At 40.1% G+C, this 19,394-nt stretch overlaps 1 protein-coding gene across 2 annotated transcripts in view; it reads right to left on the bottom strand.

The window, feature by feature from the left end:
* Positions 1–4,541: 4,541 nt before the first annotated feature.
* BEND7 (BEN domain containing 7) overlaps positions 4,542–19,394 on the bottom strand; it is a 92,066-nt gene continuing 77,213 nt past the window's right edge. Inside the window, exons 8-9 of one of the 2 annotated variants that reach the window (XM_090266514.1) lie at positions 11,758–11,811; positions 4,542–4,813 (exon numbers count right to left, since the gene is read on the bottom strand). In XM_090266514.1, the coding sequence (XP_090122640.1) occupies positions 4,752–4,813; positions 11,758–11,811 (116 nt within the window). In that variant the 3' untranslated portion in view covers positions 4,542–4,751. Of the gene's footprint in view, positions 4,814–8,851; positions 10,137–11,757; positions 11,812–19,394 lie in introns of those variants that run through there. The other variant, XM_090266515.1, reaches the window with a different exon arrangement.

Raw genomic sequence — 19,394 nt, 5'->3', positions numbered from 1 at the left:
TTTGTTGGACATGCAATTTGTTGGTGTTTGCAGTTACAAATACAATTAAATCTAACTTTATAAAAATAAACGTGTTTCTGAAATAAAATTTGATTGGGTTGAACATACTATTTAGCAGTAAATATGTCATGAACATTTCTCAATGTCATTAAGTATTTTTCTACATTATTAAAAATTAAAAAATAACTTCCTCATTGCAAAAACAGCACATGTTCATTACAAAAAAGTTAATTTGGGTAAACAATAGAAAAAATTTAAAGTACCCATAATCTCACTATACAGATGTAGCTATCATAAACATTTTGGTGTGTGTTCTTTTAGACTTTTCCATGAGTTTGTGGAAAAAATCATATAGTACTTATTATTCTGTGATGTGCTTTTTCCAATTAATTGACTGTGGATCTCTATGTACACCAATTAAAATAGCTGCATAGTATTCCATTTCAAGGATGTATTATAATTTAAAATATTGTTCGATATACACATTAATTTTTAAAAACTATTTAAACTATGTTATGATGAACATCCTATATTTATTGATTTGAGAGAGAGAAGAAGGGGAGGGGGGAGAGAGAGAGAGAGAGAGAGAGAGAGAGAGAGAGAGAGAGAGAGAGAGAGAGAGAGAAACATCGATTGATTGTCTCTCACATACACCCAGATCAGGGACCGAACCCGCAACCCAGGCATGGGCCCTAATCAGGAATCAAACCCATGACCTTTTGGTCCATGGGGCAACACTTCGACCAACTGAGCCACACTGGCTAGGCCTAATACTGCTTCTTAAATTAGCATTTTGGTTTAACTTTAGCATTTTAATGTTTATTGGCCATTTGATTTATGAGTTGGATATGTACTAAGCATATGCTTTCTTAAAAACCATTTTTTTCCTACAAATAACTTTCACTTTTTCATTTGCTATTTAATTTTATAAAATTTTTGAAGTAAAATTTAAAATTTTTAGTTGAGTGAATTTTTACTTGATAATTTCTTCCTATGGCCTTATGTTTGGGAAATCCTTTATCTCCTCAAGCTTATTATAAATATGAACTTAAACATTTCTAGTATTTTTATGACTTTTACTTAAATCCTTTAAACATCTGGAATTAATTGCCACATACAGAGTAAGGCTGTAGTGTCTAACTATTATTATTTGTTAATTACCACATTATTGAGATATAACTCACATATTATATACCCTTCTAATGTGTACAACTCAGTGGATTTTAATAATATATTCACAGAGTTGTGAAGCCATCAACACTATCTAATTTTAGGACCTTTCATCATTTCAAAGAGAAACCCTGCACCCATTAAGCATCACTCCCCATTACTGTTTCCCCTCTCAGCTCTATGCAACTGTATTAATTACCTTCTGCCTCTGTGGATTTGCCTATTCCAGACATTTCATACAAATAGGTTCATAGAATATGTGACCTTTGTGTCTAGTTTCTTTCATTTAGCATAATGTTATCAAGGTTCATTCATGTTAGCATGTATCAGTTCTTCATTACTTTTTATTGCTGAATAATATTCTATTGCATGGCTATACCACCTTTGTTTATCCATTCATCAGTTGATGGGTATTCAAGTTGTTTTCACTTTTTGGCTCTTGTGAATAGTGCTGCTCTGAACAATTGTGCTCGAGTCTTTGTGTACAGACATGTTTTCAGTTCTCTTGGAATGTAATTGCTAGGTCATATGGTAACTCTATGTTTAACTTTTTGAGGAGCTGTCAATCTTTTCCAAAGAGTCTGGGCCATAGTGCATTCCCACCAGCAATATTTCAGGGTCTATTTTCTCCATATTCTCACTAACGCTCCTTATTTTCTCTCATTTTGATTATAGCCATCTCTGTAGGTTTGAAGTGATAACTCATTGTGGTTTTGATTTGCATTTCCCTAATGGTTTATGATGTTGAGTGTCTTTTCTTTCAACCTATTGGCCATTTTTATATCTTTGGAGAAAAGGCTGTTGGCATCTTTTGCCCATTTTTAAGTTGGGTTATTTGTTTATTTTTGGGTTGTAAAAGTTCTTTATATATTCTGGCTTTTCTCCTGCATTCAGTCTTTCAAATAAATCTAAACTAATTTTATCAACTTCCACTACCTCCTAGTTTTCACCTCCTAAGTTGCTGGGAATTTTCCAATTGAAAGTCATTTCTTGGGCCCTGGCTGGTGTGGCTCAGTTGATTGGAGCATTGTCCTGTACACTGAAAGGTTGCAGGTTTGATTACCAGTGAGGGCACATACCTAGGTTGTGGGTTTGATCCCTGTCAGGGAACATATGGGAGGCAACTAGTCGATACTTCTCTCTCTCCCTTTCTCTCTCTAAAAGTAATAATAATAAAAAAAAATCCTAAGGTGAGGATTAAAAATATATAATAAAAAATGTCATTTCTTGGCCTTTGAAAGTTTTGTTCACTTTCTAAAGCTGTGTTATAATGCAAGCCTAGGCATGATCAAAGTGCATTTTGTCTCCTGTTTCTTAGTATGATCAGAAGCCAGTGTCCAGGAGTCTGACATTTAAAATTCACACACTCTGCCATAATTGGTGAGCTAGTACCACCAGGACAAAGTAAGGGAAAGGCCAGCTGTGCTTATCACTCCCAAGGAACACCAACATGGATATGGGTAGGAAAAACACACTTGAATAGTTCATGACATGAACCACAGAAACAAACATAATCTTAATGAGGGTCCAGGCCACCCACAGCTGTAGGTCCATGTTACAGGGAGCATCAGTGACAGGCAGGAGTGGAGGAAGGTGGCATTGCTTCACACCAGTGACACATTTCTCCTAAAGGTGGTGCAGTATTACTGTGTTCATCACAAGATGGGGGTGGGGTTAGTATGAGGGCTGTTAATTGAGTCACTCCTGATTTTCCCTATCCAGTGGTCAGAAGTACATCACTTTTGCAGGATGCCTAATTCAGTAACTGCCATTTGATACGATGTATTCTCTTTCTTCCTCCATTGCCAGAGTACAGCAGAAAGTAGTTTTTATTTTATTTTATTTTTTTTTACCAGAATATGCAATTGGTCCTCCACTTCATTGTACCAATTTAGGATGCTCAATTTCCTTTGTAAAATTGATTTTTCTCTCCATATTCACATTAAGGGCCCTCCACACTTTCAATCTGTTATGGCATCGTGGTGGAGAGTAGGCACAACTGGAAAACTGGAACTCAAGAAAGCTGGTTTCTGACCAGCTCCCCACTTAGCACGCTTGCATCAGCTTCATTTTTGGGAAGTATTTTAAAGGAATTATCTAAACTCAATTTCAAAGTTTAGGTTTAAAATATCCTTCAATATCTCAGCATTAACAGGTTAAAAATGGTACGCCCGCACCCCTAACATTTAAAAAGGCCCTTGAGTATCGAGTCTGTCTGGAACACATCATACTGTGGTTTTCCTACTGGGCTCCATTACGACATCAATCTTTGGCTTTTTCATTGATTTTTTTTACATTCTTTTAATTTCACTGATAACAAAATGGACATAAATAAATAAACACACATATATGTATATATTATAAATGTTAGGAGGGATGTTCAGTTTCAAGCTTTTGAGATTAAAAAATACAGAAGGCATTGATTTGTGTCAATTCATAGTGTTGCTCTGAATTATTCTCAAATTCTCATGGACTACACCCAGCATCTCTTTGCTGGTCTACTAACACAATTTCGCCACCATTTATGAAGAGTGGTGATATAGGGACAAAGGAAGTACACGTGACCGAAGACTACAGGACAGGGAAGAAGGGAAGTGTATAGTAACTCACCCTCCCCATCTGTCCCAGTTCCACCCTTGCTGGGGAAGAGGGAGAGTCCAGAAAGTGGATTTTCACCAGGGCCTGAAATCTTAATGGCCTCATAGATAAGATCTCTGATGTCATGACGCTTAGACTGCAGAGGAAAAATTATGATAAAAACACATGAATAAGCAAGACAATTTCAGAGAATGGCAAGGGACACTGTGACTGGATGGTGGAGACAGTGGTTACTTGCGTGCTGGTGGTCACAAATCTCTGCGATGGTATTTATTTGAGACAAATTATGCGGAATGAATTGTGCTGCAAATCTCGATTGCCTCTAGTTTGGGACAAAGCCACCAAGTTTAAGTCCCACTTTCTAGTTCCTGACACAACGTATCTGATATGATGGTGTTTCCTTGGGGTCACATGTTGTGAATGATCATGGGAACGAACTCCATGAGTGCTGTACCCAGCCCCTAGCACAGCGCCAGGCCTACCCTAAGTGTTCAGAAAACACTTGTTGAGTGAATAAATGGAACAGCATCTGACCTGAACACGTGTGTCATCGTCCTCTAAATGGCTCCTCCCAGTGTTTCCAGTCATGGTGAGCCTCGTGGTTCCCCAAGCAGAGACCTGTGTGTCCACTCTGACATTTCCTCCCCTTCCTAAGGCTCACTCCCCTCCTCCACCCTAAGATGGCCTGTCACCAAGTCCCACTTGTTCTTTCTTTTGCTTGGGCATTTGGGGTTTTGTCCTCTTGGGTCCTCTTGATCTATGTCTAGCCATTCCAACAGCTTCTTAGAGGCTCCTTGCTCAGGCTTGCCCCTCTCCAGCTAATATTTCATACTTTGGCCAGACAGAGCAATAGAATAGTCTATGTGATCAAACCTCTTACTTAGAATGTTTCCATGGTCTCCCATGACTTCCCAGCTTCTTGGGATGGTCCACAAGGCCTGGTGTGGTTGGGACCAGGCCAATCTCCCCAGCCAGGCTGGCTCTTACTGCTTTCTCTTGCATCCAAACCCCAGTAAGGACTGGAACCTCACTCGTAGGTCTGGGCCTGTAGTGGGGGAGATGAATGAGGAAGGTGTATGAGCTCTTACTCTATGAGAACACCCTTCTGGTGGAGCCTCCTGTGGTGGAACTGGGTCCCCTCATACTGTATTAGAAAGCCCTTTAGTGCTGTCAGCCAGCTGACGTGTAAAGCACAGATCCTCATCAGTGTGTGGGAACAAGGGCATCCCAGAGACCTTGGGCCAAATAACATGAGGTGGCCCCCTTACAAATAATTCCATGGCACAAAGGGCCACATGATGCCCAGGGGGCATTGTGGCAGGAAGGGCAGGCTGGTGCCAGGCTCCCAACTCTCAACAGGTACAGGTACATGAAAGGCTGGCTGTAGTTTAGATTTTCGTTTTTTGCAAGCAGGTCACCCTGTCACCTTCTCTCCCACAACACAGCTGCTCTGTTATGGAGCTGCTACTCCCCACCATCCCACGCTCACCACTGCTTGCAGCTGTGAAATAGCTCAGGGCCCTCTGAAATGAGAGCCACCAGACTAGACCCTGAGCAGAAGCCCTGTTACAGCTGACTGCCTGGGGCTGCGGTAGGCTCGGGGGCTGGGAAAGCCTGTTGGATGCAGGAGGGAGCAGGTACCCAGTGAGGAGTGGCGTCCTCCTGTGTTCAGAGTGGAGAATAAAGCAATTATGTTATAACAGGCATTCTGCATTAGAGAAGATTGATTTGTCCTTCTGATGTGTTGTTTCCATAGAAGCAGGGCTTAACCTCTTAAGTGAAGATTATAAAGCTACCTAATTCATGTAAAATTAGGTTTCAAGCATATCAGTGCTTAAGTGTTTCTGGGGGACTTGCTACGGCCATTGATCTGACTGCCAGGCAGAGCCTGTGAGACTGTCTCCATTTGAAGATGTTCTTACTGGTAGCAATCTAGTTTATTTATTTAAAAATTTATCTCCTTCATAAAGAGATAAAACGTCTTGGGTAAGATCACCAGAGTATTAATAAATACCTTTTAATTAACGACTAGCATGGACTCCATAAACATGGGAGGACTGGCAAACAGGCATGAAACAGGCACTTTCAATTAAAGTAATTTATTGTATTCTTCCAGAAGGGACATAAAGAGCATCTTGGGGATTGATGTCACAACACAATGTCATACACCATTTTCACAACTAGCCTTGTGTTGAATTTTTTAAAAGAACATAGTAATTTAAAAAAATCTAAATATTTACATATTAATAAAACATATATACAGAACACTGAGATATTATTTAGATAAGGAATAATTTGTTTTTGCTAAGAAAGCCTATAGAAAGGATTTCTGAATAAAGTCTGAACAGTAGTCACAGTAAGTAAACACAAATACAATTTTAATTTACAAAATATGATTTCATTCTTGCAGTTTTATGATATGTATTTCCAATTTGTGGATCCATTGCACATTCCTGTGAGTTGAACAGTCCCCACCCCTCTTCAAGTGGTGAAAACTCCAAGCTGTCACCCAGTCTTGGAAGGACGTGCTTTGAACATTCATACTTTATATTTAACAGATGTCACAGTGGGAAGGTGAAAGTTTCTACCTTTATTAGCAACATATTCATCTATTGTAACAGAGTTGAAAGGTCACTAATTAATCTTTTCAATTCCCTTGAGACAAATTTTCTTCTGAGAGGCAGCAGACGAGTTTTAAAACATATGTTGCAGAAAAACAAAAACCCTGGTTCATAGGATCTCACCAGACACTCGATGAGCAGAGGGACTGGTTTCAGGGGAGGGCTCACTAGCTAGCCTCAAATGTGGAAGGCCAGCTAAGGGAGTGATGGAAACAATCCCTCTGAACCTCCCTGGGAACTTCAAAAAGAAGACAAATAAAAGACACACGTATATGGGATGCAGCTGTCTAGCAGTTGGGTGGATTCCACAAGCCACACCCAGCGCCAGTTTCCAGTCACCATTGGTTGATGAGCTGGTTTTCAGTGGGAAACTGATTCATCCCAGAGCTCCCTTTCTCATTCAGGCTTAGCTGTTCAGTGCTATGTGGCACAAGTACCTTGGACAGGGGAGTAAGGCATTTAGGTGCTGGGCCTGGCCAGGCCACTGATGGTTGCCTGGCTCTGGGCAACCATGACCCTCACTCCTCAGCTGCCTCACCTGCAAAATGAAGGGGTGGGACCAAGGGACATCTACCAAAACTCTGAGCTCTAACACTCTCTGACTTGGTATGATCAGTGCTAGGAAAATATGTTAAACAGAAGCACAGCAATTTTTTCCCCCGGGGTTTGGTGTTTCTAGTTTACTTTTCTTTCAAGCCAAATTTTGGCCTTGGGGTCAAGCGCCAAAGATTCAAGGTAATTTGCTTTATGCAATAAATGAGGTGTAAATGCAATATTTCTAAATAAAATGGCATTTTAAAGTCACTGTCTTATTAGAGAAAGGAATCCAGACATAAATATTTCTGTAAAACAAATATCCACATGGCATGATATCTCTTTAAACGAATCCAGATTTTCATGTGTTGCTTTTATGTAAAGTGGAGTGTATGTGTACTAGGAACCAAATAAAATACATAACGTTAATTAAATACATGTGTGGCTGGTTGCCACACAATGCTAAACACCGAACCACTCACTCAGTTAAAACCATCTGTCAAAATAGTTGTTAGGTATCATGTAGATAACTGCTTACTTTGAGTGTCTCACCTTTCAATGAGTTATTTTGTCAGTGTGTCAACACAACCTACATGAAAGGGTTTTTTTCCTCCTAAGAATTCATATATCATTTGCCCTTATACAGTTACAAATGGTTATTTTAGGGGAATTAATGTCACAAATTATTTCATCTAATAAGCAGAGCTATACTGTCTGCCAAAACATCTTTTAAAAGAATTGATTGATTTTAGAGAGAGAAAAAACCACCAGTTTGTTGTTCCACTTATTTATGCATTTCATTGGTTGATTCTTGTATGTTCCCTGACCACAGGACAATGTTCCAATCAATTGAACTACCCAGCAAGGGCCTCTTTTTCATCTTTTAAGCTCGTGAAGGTCTAATTAATTTTGGCCTTAACAATTGTCTCTTAATACTAGAAAGTGCCATTCTCCTTATCTTGCATCTAAGCAATTTATGTTAAAATAAGTATGTTTTAAAATTCCATATATTCATGTTGAGGTTATGGTAAAAAACAGGGATGACAGCTGCTTCTTTTTAATGGACAATGAGCTAACTGGATCAGATGCTGGATTTCAAGGGTGATGAATCAACTCTAAGAATGATTTTTAAAAACCTTATACCAAATTGGAGGCTTATCACAGATGACAAAGATAGTACATGAAAACTACTCAAACAGGACAGGTCAACTTCACAGAACACTCACACTTTGCAGTAAACTGAAATGCTAATGTGCATCTTTGAGGAAGTTCAAAGGGAAGAGATGCAAATTCTAATGAACACTGTCACTAAATGAAAGTCTAGGCAGTGAAATCTGGCTCTGTGTCTTCCATGTTTTCCCTCCTGGTGTCAAATATATTACCTACAACAGAGACAAGAAAATGAAGGGGGGGGCACTTCTCTAAAGGAGAACTGTACACTTTCCTGTGACATGGCTAGAGGTAGTTTGGATACGTGAAGAACGTTGTCTGTATTTCATGTTTAAATCATAAATTTTTAGCCAAGGCTTTAGTTGTGTTAAATGAACAATTTTAGCCATTAGAAATCTGTAATGATTATTTTTGCAAGAGAGCCCTTGACTGTGTGTTACTATTAATGTTCATATGTTGTCCAGTAACAGAAAATGGCTAAGTAAAATATGAGTTACCTATAAAACAGAATATCGTATAGCTATTAGAATAATGTGTATGAAAATTTGTAATAAAATGAAAAATACTTGTTGGGTTAAAAACAACAACTTAGGAAAACAAAATTTTATGTATTTGATCTCCATTGGATAAATCAAATAAATATAGAGAAAAGTCTGGGGAAAAAAAAACACCCAATAATGACTGTCTCTAGGTGGTAAAATTAATTTACATTTTCTTACTTATACTTTTCTTTTAATAACTTTAAAACATACGTAAGTAAATGAATGACAATTTATGACAAGGATTGTTAAGCCCAGATGAGCTCTGTACTAGTCTATTTCAAATTCAGAAGCCTCCTTATTAAGTTTTAGAAAGCACTGTTATGACTTTACTTTTCTCCAGGACAAGTTGTTCCCAAATCCTGGATACTTTTTGTTATTATCAGAGTGCTCAGTCCACACCCAGCTGCAGGGTGTTGTGGCCTCCACCCACCTCACAGTCTGGGGTTCTCTTAGGGTGGGCACTTGTTTAGTAGAACCTAACATGCTGCTGGTTCCTGGGAGCTGCTCAAAAATGCTCACCAACAGGGTTGAGGACAAAGAAATTAAGAAAATGTTCTTCCACTATAAAATTTGTATCCATTTTTGTTAAGATTAGATACAGAAGTTTGCTTAAATGTAATGGATTGAGACAAATGTCATTTGATTGCCAGACTATAATCCTGACCTGTTTGATTCTGCTTCACAGAAACACTAAGGATTTACACCTCTCCCCTACCCTCCTCAATACACATGAATTTGGAAGGGAAAAAAAGACCTAAAGTTAATACTGTAAAGGCATTGTTAAATCCTTGAAAAGGAACAACTGTTGCCAGCTCAGATAAATGTGAGAAAGAAGGTCTGGCCAGTGAGTTTCAAATCCCGGGATGAAGCTCCTTGTACAAGAAAGGTGGAGTTATCCACTTGAACAGGACAGTCTCCTTGGGGTGTACCCAAGGAGAGAGGGATCAGTAGTAGCCTTGTGTTCAGAGAAGCTGCCAGATTGGGGTTTTACCTTGGGGGCAATCAAGAGACTGGCTGCTCTAATTAAGATCATTTAGTTTCATTACTGCAAATTTGGGGCACCAATCTGGGAATTCTTTTCCCCTTTTCTCAATGATAAACAATATTATTTATCATGCTGTTTAGTAATTTGTGTCAAATATCTACCAAAAGTCTAGTGACAAGACGTGCCGGGCTGTTCTACTCCTGTCTTCCTCATGACCTCATGACCTTGGGCAACATTCGAGAAAGAATTCCATGAGTTTGAAACTGCAGTGGACTTCAGGAGGACTTACGATGGACATTCTAATTTTGGAGACTGAGACAGTGAGATGGCATCCTAAAGGGATTAGTACATCCAACTCTTGGGATCTTTACAAAACATGCAGAGAAAAGCTGGCTTTGGCTTAGGTGTAAGAAAGCTATGCGGTGTAATGACCAGGAGTTGAGAGGCTTGGGCCACCAACCAGCTGTGAGACCTTGAGAAAGTCATTTAGTGTTTCTGGGCCTCAGGCTTTTTTACCTGTAAAATAAAAGGACTGAATAAAAAGAAAGTATGGAACTAGATGATCTCTAAGGTTCCTTCACACTCAGGTTCCTTGAAATTATTTTCAGTTTCGTGAGGTTGTTCTACCATCCCATGTTCAATTTTCTCATCTGAAGCATCTCTTTGCCTCCATCCTCAGATAGCAAAATGCAAAGAGCAATGGTTTTCCAGTAGTAATTTTTAAAAGCCCACTGCATCAGATGACAGTGAGGAGAGGCAGTGTAACTGCCCTGGGGCAACAGGCTGGAGAAGAGTAACCCTGGAAAGCACAGCCAGAGCAGCACTGTATTCCTCCCAGGGGCCTCCTGAAGTGCACAACTGCATTATTATTAGTTGCATTTCATGTGTCTACTGGGAATGGGCCAGGGGTGATAAGCATATGGCTAATATGAGTTGTCCTGATATTCAGAGGACAGAATGGGAAGGAACAGTGGAGATCATGCATTTCAATTTTCTTGATTCATAAATGTGGATGCATAGCCAAACAAGAAGAGAAATCCCTTTTATGTAATGACTATGTATGGTAAACTTGATACAAGCAGATCCTTTTTTACTTGTCCATCGATCTGTTTGTTTAGCCACTCAGTGACAGAAAGCTCTGTATCATTTACACAGCTGGGCTTTCTTGCTGCTGTGAAGTTCACTAACATACATCTGTCCTACACCACAGAACTGCGCTTTGGTCACCATCTCAGAGTAAGTAGTAGCATGCCTACACAGACTAGCTACTCCATTCATATATGCTAATTTCCATGTAAAATTTAGCAGCCCAAATCTAGAGGAGAAAACATTGAGTTGAGTTTTTTCACTTAGAGGGGTTTTTGGGCATCTGCGTTTTTTGGGCAGAAAATCTTCAGGTATTCTTTTGAGGGCAGTCAATTAAGAGTCTTGAGGCCAACTAAGGGAATAGTGTTGGCCACATGGCTCAGTGATCAGAAACCTGTCCCTCTGGCTCTCAGTTATGAGCCGATGTAGAGGCAGGAGGCGAGGGTCAGAAGTGTTATCACTTGAGAGTTAAATAATATGAAGTCAGACCCACCCTATGGCTTAACATTGTAGCAGATGCTTCAGTGAAATACTGCATTCAGGGGAGCTGGTTATAACACTAGTAACGTGCCACCCATGCCAGATGGATTGGCTTATTCAACCGCTCAACTAAAACACAATATCACTGGATGCCCATTGTATGAAGGAGGATTACTGATTGCTTCTCAAAGCCCTTTGGGGCGGGTTGGAGAAGACAGAATGGACATGAATTTCATCATAAAATTGGTGATCCCTGTTCTAAAAAGAAATGTCATATCATGTTAAACTATTTTTTAATGTACAAAGGTTTGGGGAGGCAAAACCTTGTAACACTAAATTCTTAGGACTTGCTCTTCTGAGGTTTTTTGAGAATATGAAACAGTGTGACAAAAATGTAGCTTTTCACATTCAATGTGAAAAATATGTCTAAACATAGGGCATCGAGAACCTCTGATGACTGTTACAAAAGCATTTGCTCAAGCATCTGCCTCTTTAATGTTAACATTTTCAATGCAAATATTTTCCTGTGCTGTATTTTCCAGCGGGTAATGAAAATGTAAATGTGTTTTACCTGTTGGTGGTAGAGAGATACCATCCAGTCTTTCATCACCGTCAGCTACCTCTGCTGGTTACAAACATAAAACACAAATCTCATTACTTTCAGGGAGCACATCCATTTTACTGAATACAGTAATACAATTTAAAAACCCCAGTACACATACAAGTTTTCACCTTTCTTTTCCCTTTTTAGCTCCAGTCAGTTCACATTACAGATTTTTGTACCAATATTTAAATAAAATATTTTTAAAATGATATAAAATCAATTTTCCTGTATTAAAAATTTTTATATGCAACTTATTCTATCAATCATTGATGACTGCAGTGCATTTCATTTATTTACATAGGCTTAAATATCCACCCAGAATTTAAAGTGAATTGTTTAAATATAATCACTGAAGGCACGGAGGTCAGTGACTTCCTGGGCCAGAATTTTGCTTGTCCTCTCCAGAACCATTCCTGAGGGGTGAGCTTAGGACACCTTGAGAATAAATCTTTGGAGATGCCTGGAAATTCAGATCCTACAGCTGCCAGTCTAAGTTGACATCAATTCAGTTATGAAAATCAAAGGGAATAAGCATTTCTTTAAAAGATCTGTCACTTCTGTGTTTTAAAATGCAAACCTGCCGTAGCTGGTGTGGCTCAGGGGATTGAGCACCCGCCTGCATACCAAGAGACTGCTGGTTTGATTCCCAGTCAGGGCCAGTTGGGGGATTCTGAGAGGCAATCCACTGATGTTTCTCTCCCTCTCTCCCTCTCTCCCTCCTTTCCCCTCTCTCTGAAAATAAATAAAATCTTAAAAAAAAATAAAACGCAAACCTTAGCTCATCTCTGATACGTTTCAATCTCTTTCAAAGTTTTCCAAGGTAGATCCTCCAGTCACAGAAAACCTTCCACTAAATGCAAGAAAGAAGGTGCCCATATGGTTCCTGAGAACTGAATGGGTTACAGAACAGGCCAAAACATTTCATTATGGCCATTTGGATAATTTCAGTAATGCTCCTATGTCCCAGGGCTAGTGGCCCCGCGGGAAGTTTCCTGCCCAAGCCTCCGCTTGGGTCCTGCGTGTGCACACGAGGTCAGACAAATGAGGGCTGCCATTTGTATCACATTGTAACGCTAAGTTGGGGGGAAGCAAACTCATACTATGTTCTTGTTTTTATTGCTGTTGCTTTAAACACAATCAGGGCTCAAAGATTTCCATTCTAGTTCACCCTCTCACAACTTGTCCTCTGATTGCTACACACTGACCTCAGTGAGAGACTCATTGTCTGATGACCTGCTCAATCCACCACAAAGAGAAAACACAGAAGAGACAGAATAGTCAAGACCAATTTTTGTTGGAAAAGAATAGAAACCACTAAAAATTATGTTGTAGGTGAATATTTAACAACAAAAACATTCAAGTCAAGCAGTAAGTCAAATGGGTTAAGAATAAAAATTTACATGTAGATTTATAGACAAAATACAGGACAAAATAAAATGTTAGCAGTGTTTCTCTGGATGAAAGGCTTATAGGTATTTACAATTTTTCCTGGGGTTTTAAAAATCATTCTGTATATTAAAAAAATAACAAACATGTTACTTTTATATTTAAAAGACATTATTTTCTCTCAATTGGTTTGAATGGATTTGAATAGGCAGCTGAACTACATGGTAATTCTTTCATCATCTAGGATTTTAAAAGTTCTCCAGTAATAATAATAATAGCGATGTCATCACCATTTATTAGATGCTTTCATATACATTGTATCATCTAACCCTTAGAAAAACTCCACAAGGAAGGTCTGTTATTATGTTCATTTTAACAACTGAGGAAACTGAGACAGAGAAGTTAAGAAATGTACTTAAGGTGATATAGCTAGTAAGTGACACTACCAAGGGTTTGACTCAGGTTTATGCCTGGGCTCTTAACCTCTTTGCTATTAATCATGCAAACATATACCACATGTATCATGTATATCTGCTTTTCATTTAATTATAGCAAAAATCACTATTGAGTATAAGTTGATCTTCCCTTTGTCATTAAGTTATCCTCACTCTTAAAAAGCAGGCCAGTGTAATTATGAGCTTTTTTAGTATGAACAGAACATATATAAACAAAAATGTATATAAATTGGTATATGCTAGCTGCATGAACAGGGCACAGTGTCACAGAGGAAGAACATGACTGTATTACTTAAATTTAATTATAACATCTGTCTATAATAATGAGTTCATCATCCTTCTTCCCTGCTGACAAACAAGTTTTAAAGTTTGAAAAAAATTGAGCAAGTTCAATAAAATTTTTTTGGTGGATTTTTAAAAATATATAATTTATTGATTATGCTGTTATAGTTTTCCCAATTTTTCTCCCTTTGCCCCTCTTTGCCCAGTACCCACTTTCTCTACAGCAATAACCTCCTTAGTTTATATGCATGGGTTATGCATGTAAGTTATTTGGCTTCTCCATTTCCTAAACTATATTTGACATCCTCCTATTTTGTACCTACCAATTATGCTTCTTAATCCCTGCATCTTTCCCCCATTTTTCCCCTTCTTCCTCCCAACTGATAACCCTCCAAATGACCTCCATATCTACGATTCAGTTCCTGTTGTGGTTGTTTGTTCATTTTTTTTTTAGATTCAGTTGATAGTTATGAGTTTGTCATCATTTTAATGTTCATAGTTTTGATCTTTTTCTTAAGTCCCTTTAACATTTCATATAGTAAGGGCTTGGTGATAATGAACTTCTTTAGCTTTACCTTGTCTGGGAAGCACTTCATCTGCCCTTCCATTCTAAATGATGGCTTTGCTGGATAGGGTAATCTTGGTTGTAGTTCCTTGCTTTTCATCACTTTGAATACTTCTTGCCAGTTCCTTCTTGCCTGCAAAGTTTGTTTTGAGAAGTCAGCTGATAGCCTTATGGGCACTCCTTTGTAGGTAACTCTCTGCTTCTCTCTTGCTGCTTTTAAGATTCTCTATCTTTAACCTTTGACATTTTAATTATCATGTGTCTTGGTATGGTCCTCTTTGCATCTATCTTGTTTGGGACTCTCTGTGCTTCCTGGACTTGTATGCCTATTTCTTTCACCAAATTAGGGAAGTTTTCTTTCATTATTTTTTCACATAAGTTTTCAATTTCTTGCTCTTACTCTTCTCCTTCTGGCATCCCTATGATTTGGATGTTGGTACATTTAAAGTTGTCTTAGAGATTCCTAAGCATCTCCTCATTTTTTTCAATTCTTGTTTCCTCATTCTGTACTGGTTGACTGCTTCTTTCTTCTTTATATTGCAAATCATTGATTTGAACCCCGGTTTCCTTCTCTTCATAATTGGTTTTGTGTGGATTTTCCTTTGTTATATTTAACATCGCCTTCACTTCTTCTCTTATGTGTCTGCCACACTTAAGCATATCTGTCAAGTCTGTGAGCATCTTTATCTCCAGTGTTTTGAACTCTGCAACGCTTACGTTGGATGTCTCCTCATTTGTTAGGTTGGCTAACTCTTCATCATTTAGTTCTCCCACTGGGACTTTGATCCGTTCCCTCTTTTGGGCCATACACCTCTGTCTCCTCATCTTGACTGGCTCCTGTTTGTTTGCCTCTGTGTCTTAGGTAGAGCTGTCGCATCTGTTACATTGTAAGGGGTAGAGCCTTGGTATTCATCATACAGGGCGACCCATTTCACCACGTTGTGGTGTTGTGTGTGGGGGAGGGGTCTGAGAGGGAACAATGCCGCTTTCTCAGCACTTACCCTTTTCCTCGCACTTCCCCCACTTCCATATGGGCCCGGTGCCTCTCTAGCTGTTGCAATGGCCATTGTTCCCAGAGTGGGTGGGTCTGCGGATGTTCTAGGACTGTGGGGGCCCTTTAAACCTGCAGACTCTGCTGAGAGACCAGCAGTTTCTTCCTCTGCCCCAACCCCCCCACTGGTTTACACAGTCAGAAGCAATGAGGCTTTATTTTCCCTGATGCTGGAACTGTGAGCTGTGCAGTCTGGTCTGGTGCTGGGAACGCTCCTCAGGTGTCCCTCTTGACTTTTTAAAATGTTTGACTGTGCTTTCTGCCAGCCTGCCGCTGCTGCCGCCGCTACCACACCACATCCTTTCTGCCCCGGCTCTGCCCCTCCAACCTGTCTGAATGAGTATTTCTCCTTTATATCTTTGTTTGTTGGACTTCCATGCAGCTCGATTTTCGGCAACTTCTGGTTTTCTCTAGTTTTGAGGTAGTTGCATTCCTTCTTAGTTGTGGAGGGAGATGCATCATGTCTGTCTAGGCCTCCATCTTCGCCAGAAGTCCCTGTTTAATTCTCTTCCTGGGGTTTTGTTCTGTTCTTTCCTTTGGGCCATATTTCTTTGTCTCCTCAATTTGGCGGCCTCCCTGTTTGTTTCTGTGTATTAGGTAGAGCTGCTTTGACTCCATCTTAGAAAAGGCAACTGTAAATTATGTGGGGCAGAGCCTTAGATAATTGCCAGGGTGGGACAACGCGCTTTACTGTTCTGTGGCTGTGTGTTGGGGGGAAAGGGCTTGGAGATGGGGCAATGCCATTGCCTGGTTTCTGGAGGTTTGCCCGGCAGTCACCCCATTTACAGTCACTTTACCCATGTCCCATATGCAACTGGGACCCTTCCAGCTGATGCCCTGGTGGTGAATCCCAGAGTGGGTGGGTTTGTGTACATTCTAAGTCCATATGGGCCCTTTAAACAAACTCTCCTTAATATCTGGCAGTTTCTTCCACCGCCTCAACCCCCATTGGTTTTTGTAGTTAGAAGTTATGGGGACTTGTCTTCCTGGTGCTGGAACCCTGGGCTGTGCAGTCTGGCCTGGGACTGGGATCTCTCACTCCCAAAGTATCCCTCCCAAGTTTTATCCACAACACATGAGTGTGGAACTGCCCGTTCTGCCTCCACCACCTCTCTGTGCTACATCGTGTTCTCGCCTCTCTGCCTGAATCCACAACTCTGCCCCTCCTACCTGTCTGGATGAATGTAGCTTCTTTAAATCTTGATTGTGGGACACCATACAGCTTGATTTTCTGACAGTTCTGGTTGTTATTTGTTTTGAGGTATAGCTGTAATTTTCTCTGTGTTTGTGCAAAGTGGTGAAGCGTGTCTACCTACTCCTCCATCTTGACTGGAAGTCTCCAATAAAATTTAATAGCAGTGACAGCTTTACTTTTAGATCTAGCACACACACAAAACTGTGATTTCAGTTCTGAGGAAATAATCTAATGAAAATGATAAAAATCCACACCAGGAAAGGAATCATTCCAATTATAGGGAAAAATTATTACATGTTATGAGAGCCCCATATGAATTTCTATTTGGATTCATACAACAACCTTTCAGGTCTGTGTGGAGCACCTCCTTTTTCTAGAGGCTTTCTGAAGCAGTGCGCTAATTAGCGTGCTGGAGTCGTATGTATAAATATGATAAATAACATTAGAGTTGTGAAATATCTATGACACTATTTGAATTGTCATTTAGAACCAACATAAGACAAAAAGCAGGAGAGAAAGCAATATTATCAAGAGGCCTCAGTTCCTATCAGCATGACAATGGAAATGCAAGTGGCTCTAGTTTCAATTTGGTGGGGTCCCACTTTTGTGTTGCTTGGGGAGAATAAAATGTAATGGGATGTGAGAAAACTGGAAGACAAAACCCATTTGGCAGGCCACTGCTGATGTGCTGTCATTCTGGTCTGGTCTGTATGACAGGGTTGGTTTTGTAGGCACCGTCCACTTCTTTTTTTTAAGTATATTTTATTGATTATGTTGTTACAGTAGTTCCAATTTTTTCCCCTTTGCTCCCCTCTGCCCAGTACCCCCCTTCCCTCTAGCAATCTCACCCCTCTTAGTTCATGTCCATGGGACATGCATGTAAGTTCTTTGACTTCACCCTTTCCTATATTATTATTAGCTTCCCCCTGTCTATTTTGTACCAACTGATTATGCTTCTTAAACCCTGCACCATATCCCCATTTCTCCCCTTCCCCCTTCCCAGGTGATAACCCTCCAAATGATCCCCATACCTGTGACTTTATTCCTATTCTGGTTTGCTTAGTTGGATTTTGTTTTTATTTTTTAGATTCAGTTGTTGATAGTTGTGAGTCTGTTGTCATTTTAGTGTTCATAGTTTTGATCTTCTTTTTCTTAAGTAAGTCCCTTTGACATTTCATCTAATAATATAATAATGGCTTGGTGATGATGAATTATTTTAGCTTTATCTTGTCTGGGAAGCACTTCATCTGCCCTTTCATTCTAAATGATAACTTTGTTGGATAGCGTAATCTTGGTTGTAGGTCCTTGCTTTTCATCACATTGAATACTGCTTGCCAGTCGCTTCTTGCTTGCAAAGTGTCTTGAGAAATCAGCTGATAGTCTTATAGGCACCCCTTTGTAGGTAACTCTCCACTTCTCTCTTGCTGCTTTTAGGATTCTCTCTTTATCTTTCACCTTTGGCATTTTAATCATGTATCTTGGTGGTCCCCTCTGGGTCCAGCTCACCCAGGACTCTCTGTACTCCCTGGACTTGTCTATTTCCTTCACCAAATTTGGGACGTTTTCCTCCATTATTTTTTCACATAAGTTTTCAATTTCTTGCTCTTACTCTTCTTCTGGCACCCCCATAATTCAGATGTTGGCATGTTTAAAGGTGTCCCAGATGTTCCTAAGCCTCTCCTCATTTTTTTCAATTCTTGTTTCCTCTTTCTGTACTGGTTGACTGTTTTTTTCTTCCTTATGTTCCAAATCATTCATTTGAACCCTGGTTTTCTTCCCTTCACCATTGGTTTTGTGTGAATTTTCCTTCGTTTCACTTAGCATAGCCTTCACTTCTTCTCTTTGTGTTTGCCATACTCTAGCATATCTGTCAAGCCTGTGAGCATCTTTATCACCAGTGTTTTGAATTCTGCATCTGTTAGGTTGGCTATCTCATCACTTACTTCTCCTTGATCCGTTCCCTCTTTTGGGGCATACATCTCTGTACCTCATCTTGACAGGCTCCTGTGTTTGTTTGCCTCTGTGTCTTAGGTAGAGCTGTCACTCCTGTTATGTTGTAAGGGGAGGAGCCTTAGATATTCTTCAGTACAGGATGACCTGTTTCACCATGGTGGGGGAGGGGTCTGAGAGGAAACAATGCCACTTGGCATCACTTACCACTTTTCCAGGGACTTCTCCCACTTTCGTATGGGACTGGTGCCTTTCTAGCTGTTGCCCTGGCTGTTGTTCCCAGAGTGGGTGGGTCTGCGGACGTTCTAGGTCTGTAGGGGCCCTTTAAACAAGAGGATTCTGCTGAGAGACTGGCAGTTTCTGCCTCCGCCCCAACCCCCACTGGTCTGCACAATCAGAAGCAATGAGGCTTGATTTTCCCCGGTGCTGGAACCATAAGCTGCACCATCTGGTGAGGAGCTGGAAACACTCCCGAGGTGTCCTTCCTGACTTTTTATTTTTTTATTTTTTAATATGCTTTATTGATTATGCTGTTACAGTTGTCCCACTTTCTTTACGTTCTGCTCCCCTCCACCTAGTGATGCCCCCCTCCAGTTGTCCACCCCCCATTAGTCCATGCCCATTGGTTGTGCATATAGTTCTTCTCAACATCTTCCTGTTTACTCCACTCCCTCCTATGCTTCTTAATTCCTGCATCATCTCCCTCTCTTTCCCCCCTCC

Source organism: Furipterus horrens, unplaced genomic scaffold (assembly GCF_987537825.1).
Source record: "Furipterus horrens unplaced genomic scaffold, mFurHor1.1.pri manual_scaffold_2, whole genome shotgun sequence".
Lineage (NCBI taxonomy): Eukaryota > Metazoa > Chordata > Mammalia > Chiroptera > Furipteridae > Furipterus > Furipterus horrens.
This window is presented reverse-complemented; position numbering and strand designations above follow the sequence as displayed.